At 50.4% G+C, this 15,706-nt stretch overlaps 1 protein-coding gene across 6 annotated transcripts in view; it reads left to right on the forward strand.

Annotated features, from left to right (window-relative positions):
• Positions 1-15,706, forward strand: part of TMEM120B (transmembrane protein 120B) — a 46,352-nt gene that overhangs the window by 27,115 nt on the left and 3,531 nt on the right. For all 6 annotated transcript variants that reach the window (XM_032653933.1, XM_032653929.1, XM_032653932.1 and 3 more), the window contains exons 4-8: positions 867-926; positions 1,550-1,645; positions 7,436-7,525; positions 14,856-14,921; positions 15,437-15,498. In XM_032653933.1, coding sequence (XP_032509824.1) covers positions 867-926; positions 1,550-1,645; positions 7,436-7,525; positions 14,856-14,921; positions 15,437-15,498 — 374 coding nt within the window. The remainder of the gene's footprint in view (positions 1-866; positions 927-1,549; positions 1,646-7,435; positions 7,526-14,855; positions 14,922-15,436; positions 15,499-15,706) is intronic.

Consider the following 15,706-nt stretch of genomic DNA (forward strand, 5'->3'; position numbering starts at 1 on the left):
TATATATCACATCTTTTTTTATCTATTCATCTTAAATTGAATGCTTTAAAAGTGTTTAAAAGTGTGAATGCTATGGCATGTGAATTATATGTCAAGTTTTAAAAAAAAAAGAAAAACATTCACAGCAGCTCTATTCATAATAGCCAAAAACTGAAAACAGGTCAAATGTTCACCAACAGTAGAATGAATAATTACATTGTGGTACCTCCACTCCATAGAATAATACACACAACGGGAAAGAAGGAACCACTGATGCAGACAATGTGGATGAAGCTCACAGACTTATTATTGAGGGAAAGAATCCAGACATAAAAGAGAACACATTGTATACATTTATGTGAAGTTCAGAAACAGGGAAAGCTAACACAACAGTGGGCATCCTTGCGGGGAGGGGCGGTTTACTGACCGGGAGGGGGCATGAGGGCACCTCCTGGAGCTAGAAGCATTTTATTTGATCTGGGTGTTGGTTACATGGATATGTAAATATATAAAAATTCATCATGTTGTATACTTAAGATTTGTATGCTTAGGAAGAGCCCTTTTTAAATTGACCTAGAAACTGTACACATGCCTTCACCTCATTGGCTGGCTGGAGCTTAGTCACGTGCTCACATTAGCTGCAAGGGAGGCTAGGAAATATGGTCTCTAAGCCAGCTGAAATGGGGAGAAATGGGTTAATCATGAAGGTCATGTCACAGCTGTCATGTTCTCTACTTAATCATTTTCATTCTCGCTCCACATGAGCTTAGCACCCTATTTTCTAATATCCGGTGCTCAGTGCTATGCTTATTAAGCTTGGATATTTTTGGCTGGGGACCACTCCTGGGGCTGTTAACATGGTGACCCTCACAGGTCTTTCCTTCCAGGCTCTACTTAAATCTGGTTCTCGGTAATGTGAATGTGACCCTTCTCAGCAACCAGGCCAAGTAAGTATCCCAGACAACCCTCCACTTGGCTTTACAGAATCCAGGCATCTTGCTCTTGCAACTCAGGAGAAATGGGACCAAGCTAGTATTTTTGCATAAATAAAAAAACGTTCACAGTTGGGAGTCTGGCTTTGGTCTTTTGGACGAGACTCTGAGGTCTCTTCTTCAGTGGGTAGACCACCTGGGGGAGGTTTCCTTCCTTCCTTTCACAGAGTCAATACCTGGGGTGGACAGGACTGCCACTTTCCCATGAGAAATGGCCCCTGCTCCGTTCCACGCCTTGTAACACACATTCCTCCTGGGAGGTAGGCAGTCCAGTCCTGTCCACCCAAAATCCATCAGTTACCAGGGGAAATGGAGCTGTGGCTTTTCCACTGAAGTAGCTGGTTGGGGGAGGAGACCCTATCTCTGCTTCCTGCCCATCACAGGCTTGGAACCTTAAACCAGGAGTCCAGGGACATGGAAGCTTTGCACACTGGCCCTCTCTCCCTAATTAATCATCACCGTTAATTCAAAGTCTCTCCCTTAGTGTGATCAGCAGGTCAAGATCTGATGGGGTCAGGGTCCTTCCCCCAGGTGGGCTATAGTTATGTGACCTTTCCTGGGGGTGTCTGTCTCTGCAGATTTGCCTACAAGGATGAGTATGAGAAGTTCAAGCTCTACCTGACCATCATCCTGCTCCTGGGCGCTGTGGCATGTCGATTTGTCCTTCACTACAGGTGATGGGGTGTGGTGGTGTGTGTGTGTGGACATACAGGGGTGAGGAGAGGGCCATGAGAGAGGGATCCAAGGTCTCGCTTGCATCTACAGCATTTGGTGTGATAAGGTGTAGGGTAAAGAAGGACCATTTCTTTTTTTTCTTTCATTTTTTAAAAATTTAAATATATTTATTTTTGGCTGCGTTGGGTCTTCGTTGCTGCACGCGGGCTTTCTTTAGTTGCGGCGAGTGGGGGCTGCTCTTTGTTGCGGTGCGCGGGCTTCTCATTGCGGTGGCTTCTCTTGTTGTGGCGCATGGGCTCTAGGCGCATAGGCTTCAGTAGTTGTGGCTCGCGGGCTCTAGAGCACAGGCTCAGTAGTTGTGGCACACGGGCTGTAGGGCGCAGGCTCGGTAGTTGTGGCGCACGGGTTTAGTTGCTCCGCGGCATGTGGGATCTTCTAGGACCAGGGCTCGAACCCGTGTCCCCTGCATTGGCAGGCGGATTCTTAACCACTGTGCCACCAGGGAAGCCCAGGAAGGACCATTTCTTATGGGAAATAGCCTACATCTGCCCAACAAGTATCTACTAAACGGCTGCTGAAGCGACCTTTTAACGTAGTAGTTGAGAAAGAGCCCAAGTGGTCCACCCATACAATGTAATACTATTTGGCCACAAAAAGGAATGAAGTACCGACACATGCTATAACATGGATGAATCTTGAATACATGATGCTGAGTGAAAGAAGCCAGAGGCGAAAGGTCACTTACTATATGAACCCATTCGTGTGAAATGTCCAGAACAGGCAGATATCATAGAGACAGAGAACAGATTAGTGGTTGTCAGGGGCTGGGGGGAGGGGAAACGAGGAGTGACTGCTCAGGGCGACATGGGTTTTTATTTTGGAGTGGTGAGAATGTTCTGGAATTAGATAGTGGTGATGGGTGCACAACTCTGTTAATATACTGAAAACCACTGAGTCGTATACTTTAAAAGGGTGAATTTTATGGTATGTGAATTATATCTCAGTTACGAAGAGAAAGGCAGTGGGGGGTAGGGTGGGGAGAAAGAAAGGAAGGAAGGAAGGAAGGAAATGAAAAGGAAGGAAGAAAAGAAAGAAGGAAATAGATTGACCACAGACTGCCCATGTTTGAATCCTGGCTTTGAAACTTACTGGCTGTTGCCGTGGGCAGCTTCCTCTGGATGCCTCAGTCTCCCCATCTGTAAAACGAGGGTGACACCAGGCCCTGCCTCCCTGGGTTGTCATGACAATTCAGTGTGTTAACACGGTGCGTGGCTCTGCCCAGTGCCTGGCACCCAGCATTGTGGTTGAGAGTGCCGGCTGCTCTGTTAGCGTAGGACGAGGCCAGTGAGCTGAGGCTGCGCTGCCCCAGGGGTTTCGTCCCTCTCTCTGGCCCTGGCTTTTCTCCCCAAGTGTGTCTTGGGCATTTGGCCCACGTGTCAAGGGTTTATTTCCTGACAGGCGCTTGGCTGGGAGTCCAGTTGCTGGTCTGCCCACTTGAGTGTCCAAACAAAGGCTCTTTCAGGCCCTGGGCCGGTGGCGGCCTGCTGCCTCAGGCCTGGCGCATTTCCCTGGAGGGCAAAGGCTGCTCACGCCAGTAATGCCTGCTCACATGCCCCCTGGAAGGGGTAGAAGTTCTTGATGTGCAACCAGATTGCCTTGCCCTGGGGCCTCTAGGGCCCTCAAAGGACGAACCTGTGGTGTGTTGTCGAGATCTAAGGCTCACTGAGGGCCTGGCATTTCCATGTCTCCCATCCCTTTCTGTATTCATTTCCTGGGGCTGTCGTAACAAGGCACCACAAGCTGTGTGGCTTAGAACAATAGAAATATATTTTCTCACAGTTCTGGAGGCCAGAAGGCTGAAATCAAGGTTGAAATCACGGTTGACAGGGCCGTGCTCGCCCTGAAGGCTCTAGGGGAGGATCCTCCTTTGCCTCTCCCAGCTTCTGATGGTGACCGGCAGTCCTTGGCGTTCCCTTGGTTTAAGACTGACTCCAGCCTCTGCCTCCGTCGTCATGTGGCTATCTTCCCTGTGTCTCTCTCATGGTCTTATAATGAGGACACAGTCATTGGATTTAGGGCTCACCCTAACCCCGTATGACCTCGGGAATTTCCTGGGGGTCCAGTGGTTAAGACAACACGCTTTCACTGCTAAGGGCCCGGCTTCAATCTCTGGTCGGGGAACTAAGATCCTGCAAGCCATGCGGCATGGCCAAAAAAAAAAAAAAGTAACCCAGTATGACCTCATCTTAACTAAATTACATTTACAAAGATCCTATTTCCCAATAAGGTCATATTCTGAGGTTCTGGGTGGATATGAATTTGCGGGTGGGACACTGTTTAGCCCACTATGCCTTCTGTGGGTTAAAAATAGGGCAGGTGAGGGGGCCTGGATGGGCAGCTCATCTCTGAACCTCAGTTTCCTCATCTGTAAAATGGGAAGTAGTACTGTCTTAGTTTGGGTTCCCCCAGAAGAAACCACCCCAACAAGACAAGTATTTGAGTGCCCATAGTTTATTTGGGAGGTGATCCTAGGAAACACTGGTAGGGGAATGGAAGTGAGACAAGGAAGGGTTATCCTCTGGGCACCTGGAGTTCAGTGCTGCTGGGGAACTGTGGGACAGCGAAGGATGTGTCTCAGTTATCCCACCCGAGGGGCGAGGGAGCAGGTGGTATTTATCCTCTGACTGCTGTCAGTCTAGGAAGGATTGACTCCCAGAGAGTGTTAATCCCCCTGCCCTCCTGATCTGCCTCTGGCACCGGCAGGGTGAGCTCTGGTGGCCTGAGAAAGCCCCTAGGTGCACCAGGAGTTGCACGTTCCAGCTGTTGGAAGCTATGCAGATGGGAATGGGTGGGGTACATGCACCTGCCATGAGAGCCAGCCCTGTGTGGTTGTTCAAGGGTCCAGAGAGATCGTCCACGTAAAATGCCTGCAACGTTGCAAGTTCCCAGTAGTTAGTGCTCGCCTAGTGTGTCAGGCTGAATAATGGTCCCCAAAGATGTGCGTGTTCCAGTCCTCAGAACCTGCGAACGCATGACCTTACATGGCAGAAGATCTTTGCAGATGATTCAGTTAAGAATCTTGAGATGGGGAGATTATCCTGAATTATCCAGGCAACCCAGTGTAATCACAGGGGTCCTAATAAGTGGGAGGTAGCAGGGTCAGAGTCGGAGATGTGATGACAGAAGCAGAGGTCAGAGTGATGTGAGGCCATGAGACAGGGAATGCGGGCAGCCTCTGGAAGCTGGAAAAGGCAAGGAAGTGGATTCTCTCCTGGAACCTCCAGAAGGAACACGGCTCTGACCTGATGACCTATTTCAGACTCTGACTCCAGGACTGTAATAGAATAAATGTGTTCCTTTAAGCCACTAAGTATGTGCTCATTTGTTACAGCAGCAACAGGAAACTCAAACACTTTGGCAGGGCAGACTGAGACCAGCACCTCAAGCATGTCCCTAACGTGCCAGGGCCATAAAACTATTTTCACTCCTCTCTTTACTGATATAGGAAGGGACCAGTGGAAACTGTGCTGGTAACCACCGCTGGCTTCTGGGGCTGCCTCCTGTCTGGAGATATCTAAGTGACCCTCTGCAGTGGGGGGCCGTCTTCACTCCCCCGTTTCCTGTTCAAGTCAAGTAGGCCTTTGATTTCCTCAGAGTTAGACATATGAGACTCATTTCTTGGACTCTGGGCGCTCTGTGGTGCTTCCCAAATTATTATGACAGGGGACACCTGTGGCCCTTCCTAGGCTGCGGGCACTGTTCTAAATTCAGCTGATGCTCACAGCAGCTTACCCGGGAGGTGCTGTGACTCTCCCCACTTTACAGATGGGGAGGTGACGGCACGGGACAATCACTGACTTGTCCTTGGTTCCACAGCTGGGGAGAGGCAGAGTCTGGATTGGAACTCAGGCCCCGTGTCTCCAGAGTCTGTTCCTGACCCTCCCGAGACTACCTCTGCAGGCAGTGGTTCAGCGGGGCTGAGAGTCTGTCATCTGTGACCATGAAACAGGGTCACATAGCTTAAAAGACACCTTCCAATGTCTTTTTTAAAGATAGCATTTAGTATATCAAATTGATTATTTGGTCTAAGATTTAAACAGATATTTTAATATACACATTTATGCAATATGTAGCATTTGTGCTATAGTTGTCTACAAAGTAAAAAGCGGAGCATGGGACTTCCCTGGCGGTCCAGTGGTTAGGACTCCACACTTCCAATGCAGGGCATGCAGGTTCGATCCCTGGTCGGGGAATTAAGATCCCACATGCCTCACACGGCATGGCCAAAAGATAACAAATAAGTAAATAATAAATAAAAAGTGGAACAATATAAGTGAGCATAATAGGTACAAGTATCCATTTCAACAGGTCAAATTTAGTTATTATCAACACTAATGAAAGCACATTTCCGTTATTTAACCTTCAAGGCCCTACTCAACTGTCATCTCTTCTTTGGGGACTTTACACATTTAAGTAATTAGGAGTCTCTCATCTTCATTCTCACAGACTCTCCCAGACGTCTCCCAACGTCTTTTATTATTGTTAAAGTTGTATCCTCCTATTTCTCTCCCAGGGCCTTTGTAGTTGGGGAAAAGGATCTCCCAGTTCAGGGATAGAATGGAGGAGATCGGGGGTGTTCTCCCTCCCCATGCAGTCATTTCTGTTCCCACGACAAATGGATCTGTGTGACACCAGGAGGTACAGAGCTGCTTCCTGTTGGGGTCAAAGATAGAGTCTTTATCGAGGGCCCGTCAGAGAGAGCCAGTGGCGGGGGAGCCCTCTGAGGGGCTGTCTGTTGCTGGCTCTGTCCCAGGATCCTTCACCCAGGAATGCTCATGGAGGGGGTCAACCTTCCCATTGTACAGATGGCAAAGTTGAGGCCAGTCAAGGTCATGCACAGCGTGTCTAAGGCTCACCCCTCTGACCAGGGCACAGCACGACTCTAGCTGCCATGTTCTGCCTGCCTTTAAGGCCTGTTTTGCCCACTGTAGAGGAGGCGGGGGGGGGGGTTTTAATTAATTAATTTTATTTTTGGCTGTGTTGGGTCTTCATTGCTGCGCGCGGGCTTTCTCTAGTTGCGGCGAGCGGGGGCTACTCTTCGTTGCGGTGTGCAGGCTTCTCATTGCGGTCAGTGGCTTCTCATTGCGGAGCACGGGCTCTAGGCATGCGAGCTTCAGTAGTTGCAGCACGCGGGTTCAGTAGTTGTGGCGCACAGGCTTTGTTGCTCCGCAGCATGTGGGATCTTCCCGGACCAGGGCTCGAACCCGTGTCCCCTGCATTGGCAGAAGGATTCTTAACCACTGTACCACGAGGGAAGCCCAGGGAGTTCTTAAGTTCATCTTTTTGTATGTGCAGCAAAGTTTACAGACGGTTTAAGGGGATGGAAGGAGTTTACACTGGAGTTAACACTGCAGATAGTTTAAAATTGCAAATTAGGTTTCCTGCTTAAAGTCCTTCTCTTGTCATCCCACCAGAAATTTCATATCAGACAGATGTCAAATTTAGAAGGGAAACAGGTTGTCGTGGGCTGAGCGGTCAAGGAAGGAGGGGAAACCTCAGCTAGAGCCTTAAGGGCGGGTAGGATTCATGTAGAAAGGTGAGCGGGGGGATGGGCATTCTAGGTGGAGAGAAGACACGCCGCCGCCTTCCCGGGGTCACTGGGGATTTCTGGAGGCATGCCTCTGTGGGCGGTTCTCATCCTGGTTTGCTGTCCAGCTGTGGTGGCGGGGACAGCCGTCCCTGGTTCTCATGCCTGCCCCCGCCTCCCGGGCGCTGTTTCTCTATGCCAGGGTGACAGACGAAGTCTTTAACTTCCTGCTGGTATGGTATTACTGCACCCTGACGATTCGGGAGAGTATTCTCATCAGCAACGGCTCGAGGTAATTGGGGGCCCAGCTTTGTGGCGGGTATGGGGGAGCCAAAGGGAAATCTGTCATGGAGGTGAGGGCTGTCACCCTCGCCTTGCGTTCCCTTCCTCCTTGTGGGGGTGGGGTATTCATGACCGTTCAGACCCAGGGAGGAGGAAAACGGTATCGGCTGCTGCACCTCATTGGCTGTGCTCAGTCTCTTGCTTACAAGAAACCCTAACGCAAATGTACTTCTTAACACAGTAGGAAATTTATATTCTCATATCAAGGAATGGGTCCATTGGCACTGACTTCAGGTAAGGCTTAATCCAGGTGTTCAGACAATGTCATCAGGACCCAGTGTCTCTCTGTCTCTCACCTATGCCTTCTACTGTGCTGTTTTTATTCTCAGATTCCAGGTAGGAGCCCCCAGCAGCTCCAGGCTCACATCTTTATTTCTAGCATTCCCAGCAAAATAGGGCACGTTCCTCTCTTCCAAGAGTCTCACTGGGTCCTACTGGCACTCACTGATCACGTGCCCATCTCTGAACCAATCGCTGTGGCCAGAGAATGCGCCGCTGTGATTGGCTGGTTGTGAGCCTTGTGCCCACCCCCAGGGCTGTCAATGAAAGCCTAGAAGCTGAGTGTCAGGAGAGGAATGGTTTCGCAGAGGAAAATCAGGGTACTGTCACCAGAAGGTTGAATGGATTCTGGTGAGAAAAGTGGATGGTCCTCTCACAGGGCAATGAGAGTCTCGGGACTGAGTTAAGATCCATGACTTGCCACTTGCAGAACCCATTTTCCATAGGTCGGATGCCTTTTGGGGGTGTCCATTTGAACCTCTGCACACCATTCTTGTCCCTGTTTTTCCTGAAACAAAAAGTAACAACCTCCCACCCCTCCCCACTTCCTCCTTCCTGGGGGCTGGTAAGGAACGGCCAGGAGCTGTGTGTTTAAGATTGGGGTGTTTGCCAAACCCCCAAATAATTTGCCACCATCTTACTTCTCTGCCCAGTGGTCTCTTATGGCATATCCCTGCCCTGCCGGGCCTTACCCTGAATGTAGAGCCAAGAGGTAAGGACCAGGGGAACAGCAGTTCTTAGGTATGCAGCCCTGTAGCATGTAGCCCTTTAGAAAAGATCAGTGTTTCTCAAACTGCATTCATTCTTGTCCCATGCACACCATTTTTACCATGTCCAATATCACCTGGATGATAATTTTCTCACATTTTAAATCCATCCTTCCTTTTTTTTTCTACTTAAATAAACATTAGTTTATTTTAAAAGGAAACTATTCCACCACCATACGTGGAAAAGCAGCATCAATTGCAGGAAAGAGGAAATAGTGTAAAATTAGATTTTCATTTTCATTGTCTAATTTATTGAAGTCAGTAATCTTCCTTCCTGAGGCCTGCTATTTCTCTTCAGCGTGTGTATGTGTGTAAAAAGGGAGATGAGCAGATCTCAAGAGGCATTAAAGGTGTCCTAGCATTTAACTGAGACTCTCTCCTTGACTTAATCAGGAGAATGGAAAGAACAGAAAACATGACTTCTCACCATGTGATTCAGTATCATCTAGTGTTACACTCAGGTACCATCTAAAACTTGGTGGTACATGCCCCATGCTTTGGGAAACACTGAAGTAGAAAATCTTACCAAATAAATAACATTTGTAGTTTTCCTTAATTTTAGTGAATAGTGTCTTACAGCTTTTGGGTGGGGTCGGAGGGGACTCAGAGTAGTACATAGTGGGGAAATGGGCCCAGGACAATGGGCCAGGCTTTCTTGTTACTAATTCTCTTTGTGCATCCCTGGGCTTGCTGTCGGCCTTGGAGTTTCCTCCTTCTGCTGGACTCATATTAAGAGTGTTCAGGGACATGCTACATCTCTAACAGTCACTAACACTTTAGTAAGAGTTATCCTGGTCACTTTTTTCTGTGGATGTGGTTGGGGGGGGTGGTCCCCGAGAGGAGGGAGCAGGACTGAGTGGAGGTGCCTGCAAGTGTGGGGCACACCCAGAAAACAGGGAGGAGGGCTGAAGGGGGAAAGTGGGGTTCCAAAGCCCCCTCACTTTCCTGACACTTTAATGGGGCCTTTTCTGGGGCCTCCCTAGGGCTTGTGCTCTGATGGGACAACAGATGTGTTGGTGGTGGGAGTGTGGAATGAGTGGGGTGGGCCCGTAAAGGTGTCTCGTTTTCTGGAATGACTGTGGGAGTTGTGGCCAATTTGTGGGGGAGGGAGGCATGGCAGGTGGATGGAATCTGGGTGATTAAAACTTGTGACTCATCCTCAACATCTGTTGGGTATTTAGCCTCCATCCTCCCCCAGCTCCTTCTCAGAGCTGATTCCTCTCCTGGGGGCGGGCAAGGGAGATGCCTGTGAGGTTTCCCCTCACACTTGGCACTTATTAGGGAATAGCTAAGAAACCCTTTCAAGAAAGCACAGTGAGGAAGAGGGAGTGGGTCCGGATTGGTATGAATACTACTTTTCTTATTTCTGAAGCGTCTCAGGGCTAGCTCTGGAGCTCACAGTCGATACCCAGTAAACACCCCAGGGTCTATGTAGAAAAGAATTGAACCCAAGCTCTGCAATGAGGGGAAGGTCATTGGGGCCATACCTGTGTTCGAAAGACAGCTGGAACTGAGCCATATGGGTTTCCTGGAGGCCTGCTGCCCAAGTTTTGGCCTGACGGGGCCTTTTTCGTCCTGTTCCCAGTTGCATCTGAGACCTGAATTAGGGGTGTATTGGGGGAAGAAGGCCTGGGGAGGTGGGGTGTGGGGAGGATGCCCCCCATCATGGGCTGGAGCCACCCTTGGTTTGTGTCTGATGCTTCCCATGTGAGATGTAGCTCATTAGCTCAATCAGCGTAATAAGCAAGTCAACCTCCCTTGCAAATTTTGCAAATGACAGAAAACCACCTGATAGGAGTAAACATGAGGGGTATTTATGGGAGCATCTGAATAGTTCAAGGAGGTCAGAAGGGCTCAAACAATGGAACAGCCCCCCTCCTTCTCCTTATTCTGTTATCTCCTTCACTGGCTCCCAGCAGCCCAGGCCAGCATTCTACCAGACCAGCAGTCCGAGAGGAAAGAGCATCTTTCCTCTACTGGCCTAGGGGTGATCTTGAGACAGACTTCCAATTGGCTAGGTGCAGGTCACATGCTCATCCCTGCCCCAATCACTGTGGCTGGAGGGATCCGGAGCCCTGATTGGCTGGCTCTGGGTGATGTGCCCAGTTATCTTAGCTCCACTGAGCCACCCAGACTGAGTGTGGGGGTGAGGTGATTCCCCGAAGGAACGATAAGGGGGAGAACCAGAATAGGGAGTGATTGACAGGCAGGCAAAACAGATGTCCTCTGCCCTAGTTCCGGGCCAGAATGAATAATGAATCAGGAATCACGCTGGCTTTTCTGGCAAGCCAACCCACCAATGCCTAGATCTGATGGGTTTTTATAAGGGCCTTTCCTAGGATACAGAGGTGTAGGGGTGGCAGGGGCAAGAGGGTGCCTCCGTGTAGAAGCCATTCCCCCAGCCGCCCAGATTGACCCGAAGCTCAAAGCCAGCCAGGGGTTGAATAGTGACTGGTGCCCAGGTCTTATGCAAACATGGCTGACGTGCCCTGAAGGGAGCTCTCCGGGCACAATCCCCAGATACCAGGACATGCTGTCCCTACATGCTGGCCATGCAGTGTGCCACCCTTCCTGGGGCATCTACTGTCTGCTCATTTAAAAAGCCCACAAGCTCCTGCAGGCTTCGTTTCTGTGGCAGAACGGGCCCAGAGGGTGACTGCTAACGGGTGCAGCTTTCTGTCTGGGGTGATACAAAATGTCCTAAAACTGATGGTGGTCATGTTTGCACAACTCTCTGAATATACTGAAAACCACCGAGTTGTATACTTCAGATGGGTGAACTGTACAGTGTCTGAACGACATCACAGTAAAACTGTTACATAGACACACACATGTGAACGAAACCAGCCCAGAACCCTGGGGTGTGCAGATGGACGATGGGGCTGGTGAATGCACGCTGGGGAAGAGGCCATTTTTAGCCTCTCCCAATGCCGCTGAGCTGTGTTTATTGGTGGCATCTGTCAGCGCTGGGCTTTGGGCACAGTGAGCTGTGAAATTAAAAGCTGCTGCTCAGCCAAGCTTGTTGCCCAGAGCCTGTGTCTGCCTCCAGCCGTTCCTGTACAGAGAGAGGGCATTTCTCAAGGGACCTTTGCGGGGTAGGACAAAGGACAGTGGGGCTTGCCAGGCCTCCAGGGCTTGCAGAAACTTCTTGGTAGCTCTTCAAGCTGAAAGTCTAAGGATGGGGCCAGCTGTGTTTTCAGTCAGGAAATTAGAGCCAGGGGTCCTTGTAGACTCTTGACGGGCAAGACAGGGACACAGGGAAGGGGAGACTGGGAACAAACAAGTGGACGGATGTCTCATCCTGTCCCGTGAACTCCCGTGGCACCTGCATCAGTCTCCTGTCACCTCTGTGCTGGTGGCATCTAGACCAGCTGCACCTCCTGGACATCACTTTTTTCATTTCAACATTTCTTGAGTACCTACTGTTTACCTGACGCTGTTAGTGCTGGGAATAGAGAGCCACCTAAAACCTTGCTCCTCTGCACAACTCCTCAAGCATCCACAGGCCATTGCCTTAACCCCCAATTTATGGCCAGAACTTCTTCTTCTTTTTTTTTTTTTTTTTTGGCCACACCCTGCAGCATGTGGGATCTTAGTTCCTTGACTAGGGATCGAACCCACGCCCCCTGCATTGGAAGCACAGAGTCTTAACCACTGGACCGCCAGGGAGGTCCCTTTCATTTCTTTCTTTTTATTTTAATGGCCAGAACTGTTGAAGGGCTGCAAAGAGAAGACAGGGCTAAGATGCTGTTCCTGCTTTTATGATGTCTGTGTTCGAGTTGGAAGGTTTTAAGAGCAGTGAGATCCACTTATGAGAACAATGCAGATTAAAGCCTCCATGACACACCAATCGTCACATAATAAGACTGGGAGAAATTTTAAAACTGGGTATCCAGCATTGGTGAGGGTTTGGGGAGCTCGATAGGCTCTACTGGGGATGGGAGTGTAAATGGGGATAGCCGTTTTGGAGGGTAATTTGAGAAGTAACCACGCACGTGCCCACCGACCCAGCCATCCTGCGTACTTCCTGGTAGCTGCCGTGGAGAAACAGCGTCATCGCACGGGGGGCTTCCACAGTGTGTCGTGGCATCATGGAGCATGATGGCAACATTTCAGGAACGGCAGAGCCACATCCTGAAATGTCGTGTCGCATCTAAGAAGTCAGTGACAGGTCCACAGATAGCTGCCTGGGAGTCGAGACAAGAAAGCAAGTTGCAGGATGATTTAGTTTCAAAGAAAAGTCTAATCCAGCAGCTCGTCCCCCAAGCCAGCAGACCCTCAGGTGCCACCGTTTGGTGAGCAGGAGCGCCCTGGACCCCATCTCCCCACTTGGCTGCACTCCAGTTCTCTCCGAGAGAGTTCTGGAAAGACAAAGGTTGAGTGCTACTCCCACGTGGGTGCCTCGGGGGGTCCCAATTCCTGGCATCCCAGGGCAGATTACTGCCACATCATGTTCTGATAACTGAGCTCCTGGAGAGGGGCCGGGGAGCCCAGCAGAGGCCTGAAACACACTCGGGGACTTCGAAGGCTAAGGGCTGCCTGTGACACTGCGGAGCGGGTGACAGGCAGGCTCCCTGTCCTGCTGTGGAGTGAGAGCCCTGAGCTGGGGGACCGCTGGGCTCTGACGGCACGGTTCCCGCAGCTTCTGGACTGACTGGGGCGAGGGCCTGCTGTAGACGGAGGAGCAGATGAGCCTAGGGCATGGGGCTCCCAGAGAGAAGCTGCGTCGGGGATGGTGCGAGATGCAGTGTGTACAGCCCGTTGTCTTTCTGCATCTGTGTGGGGTAACGTAGGTAGCTACAGCTCTGCATAAACGTGTGCGAGTGTTCTGTGTTTATTCAACACGCTTACTGAGCACCTGCTCTGATCCAGGTGTCACAGAGGAACAGACAAAATTCCTGCTCTTTTGAGCAGGGAACGGTGTTCAGGAAACAAATGAGAAGATAATAATTTGAGATAGCGCGAGCACCATGAAGAAAATGAAGCAGGGTAGTGTGTGACAGATCGGGGCTGTCTAGCTGTTTATTTATTTTTAACATCTTTATTGGAGTATAATTGCTTTACAATGGTGTGTTAGTTTCTGCTTTATAACAGAGTGAATCAGCCATACATATACATATTCCCCATATCCCCTCCCTCTTGCGTCTCCCTCCCACCCTCCCTATCCCACCCCTCTAGGTGGTCACAAACCACCTAGCTGATCTCCCTGTGCTATACGGCTGCTTCCCACTAGCTATCGATTTTACATTTGGTAGTGTATATATGTCAATGCTACTCTCTCACTTCTTCCCAGCTTAACCTTCCCCCTCCCCGTGTCCTCAAGTCCATTCTCTACGTCTGCGTCTTTATTCCTGTTCTGCCCCTGTCTAGCTGTTTTAGATAAGGTGGTCAGGGAAGGCCTCTTGGAGGAGGTGACAGTTGGTCCGAAATTTGAACTTGGACCAGGAGCCAGGCAGGCCAAGGTCTTGGAGCAGAGAGGACAACAAGTTCGAAGACTTTGTTAGTCTGCTTGGGCTGCCATGAAAAGATACTACAGACTAAGGGACTTGGAACAACAAAAATTTATTTTCTCACGACTCTGGGGGCTAGAAGTCAAGATCAAGGTGCCAGCAGGATTGGTTTCTCCTGAGGCTGCTCCTTGGCTTGCAGACGGCCACTGCGTCTTCACATGGCCTTTGCTCTGTGAGCAGGCACACCCCTGGTGTCTCTTCCTCTGCTTCTAAGGACACCAGCCCTGTTGGATTAGGGCCCCATCCTTATGACCTCATTTAACCTAATTACCTCTTTAAAGGCCCTGTCTCCAAATATACTCACATTTTAAGGTACTGGGGTTAGGACTTCAACGTAGGAATTTGGGGGGGGGACACAATTCAGCCCATAATAGGCCTCGAGGTAGCAATGGGCCTGGCAGATTCAAAGAAAAGGATGCTTGGAGCATCTTAGGGTGGGGGGAGGGGGGAGGGGGAGGCGGGGCTTGGGGTCATGAGGCGGTTAGGGATGTGTTCTGAGGGTAGTGGGAAGCTGCTGGAGGCCCGAGTGCCTCTCTGGGTCTCTGTGTGATTCTGCATCTCTTTGGACAGAAAGAGAGGAGAAGTCCTGGCTTGGGTACGTTTCTTCCTCCAAGGAGCTGTCTCTGGGTCACAGGGCACCCCCAGCGCAGACACAGGCTGGGAAGCAGGGAGACACTTGCGTTTCTCTCCCGGCCTGAGCTCCTTTTCCTTCTCTTCTTTTAAGAATCAAAGGCTGGTGGGTGTCTCACCACTACGTGTCCACGTTCCTGTCTGGAGTGATGCTGACCTGGTGAGTGTCCCCCGCTGTGCCCCAGGGCCTCTGCTCACTCTCCCCAAGGAGCCAGTGAATTGAGCACTGGTGGTGGCTGAGGGGTCCAGATGCAGAGGCCTTATGGCCTGACATCTGGGCCATGACGTAAAGCGTGAGCTTACGACGGGGCTGCAGGGACACCCCAAGTCGGCTGGGGACTTCTCCGAGGAACATCCTGTCTGCCTCCTGGCCGGGGTGACAGCAAGCGAGTCTGGACAGAACAAGCACAGGGACGAGGCTGTGACTGATGGAGGGTTAGGGGGAATCGGTGGGAATTTAGGCTTCAAGATGCCTACCTACACTCCCCTGGTTGTAGAATGGATTAAAGCAGTGATGGAAATTACCTGGTCCAGCCCCAGGGACATGGCAATAAAGAAGGTAGAATTGGGTTTTAAATCTTCTTTTCTCTTCTGGTTGGAACAGAGATGGGGTGGGGATGAACAAATGATTTCAGAGCAGGGGCTCATCTTTGCTTTTCCCCCACTTTTCTGCAGGCCTAACGGACTAATTTATCAGAAGTTTCGTGATCAGTTTTTAGCGTTCTCCATTTTTCAGAGTGAGTGTCTCTTGCTTGGATTCAGGGGAGGAGGCTTGGTGTGGCTTTCACCGATGGAGTCTGTTTTGTGAAGGGTGTGTCTTGTGTGGAAGGGAGGTGAGACTGGGGGAAGTCCCTGGTCGGCCAGGGACAGGGGAGGGTCCCAGAAATCCAGAAGGAGCCATCCACCCCCCATCAACTCCATCCTACCGCCCAGCCCCTGGCCTTA

This window comes from Phocoena sinus, chromosome 14 (genome assembly GCF_008692025.1).
Source record: "Phocoena sinus isolate mPhoSin1 chromosome 14, mPhoSin1.pri, whole genome shotgun sequence".
Taxonomy (NCBI): Eukaryota; Metazoa; Chordata; class Mammalia; order Artiodactyla; family Phocoenidae; genus Phocoena; species Phocoena sinus.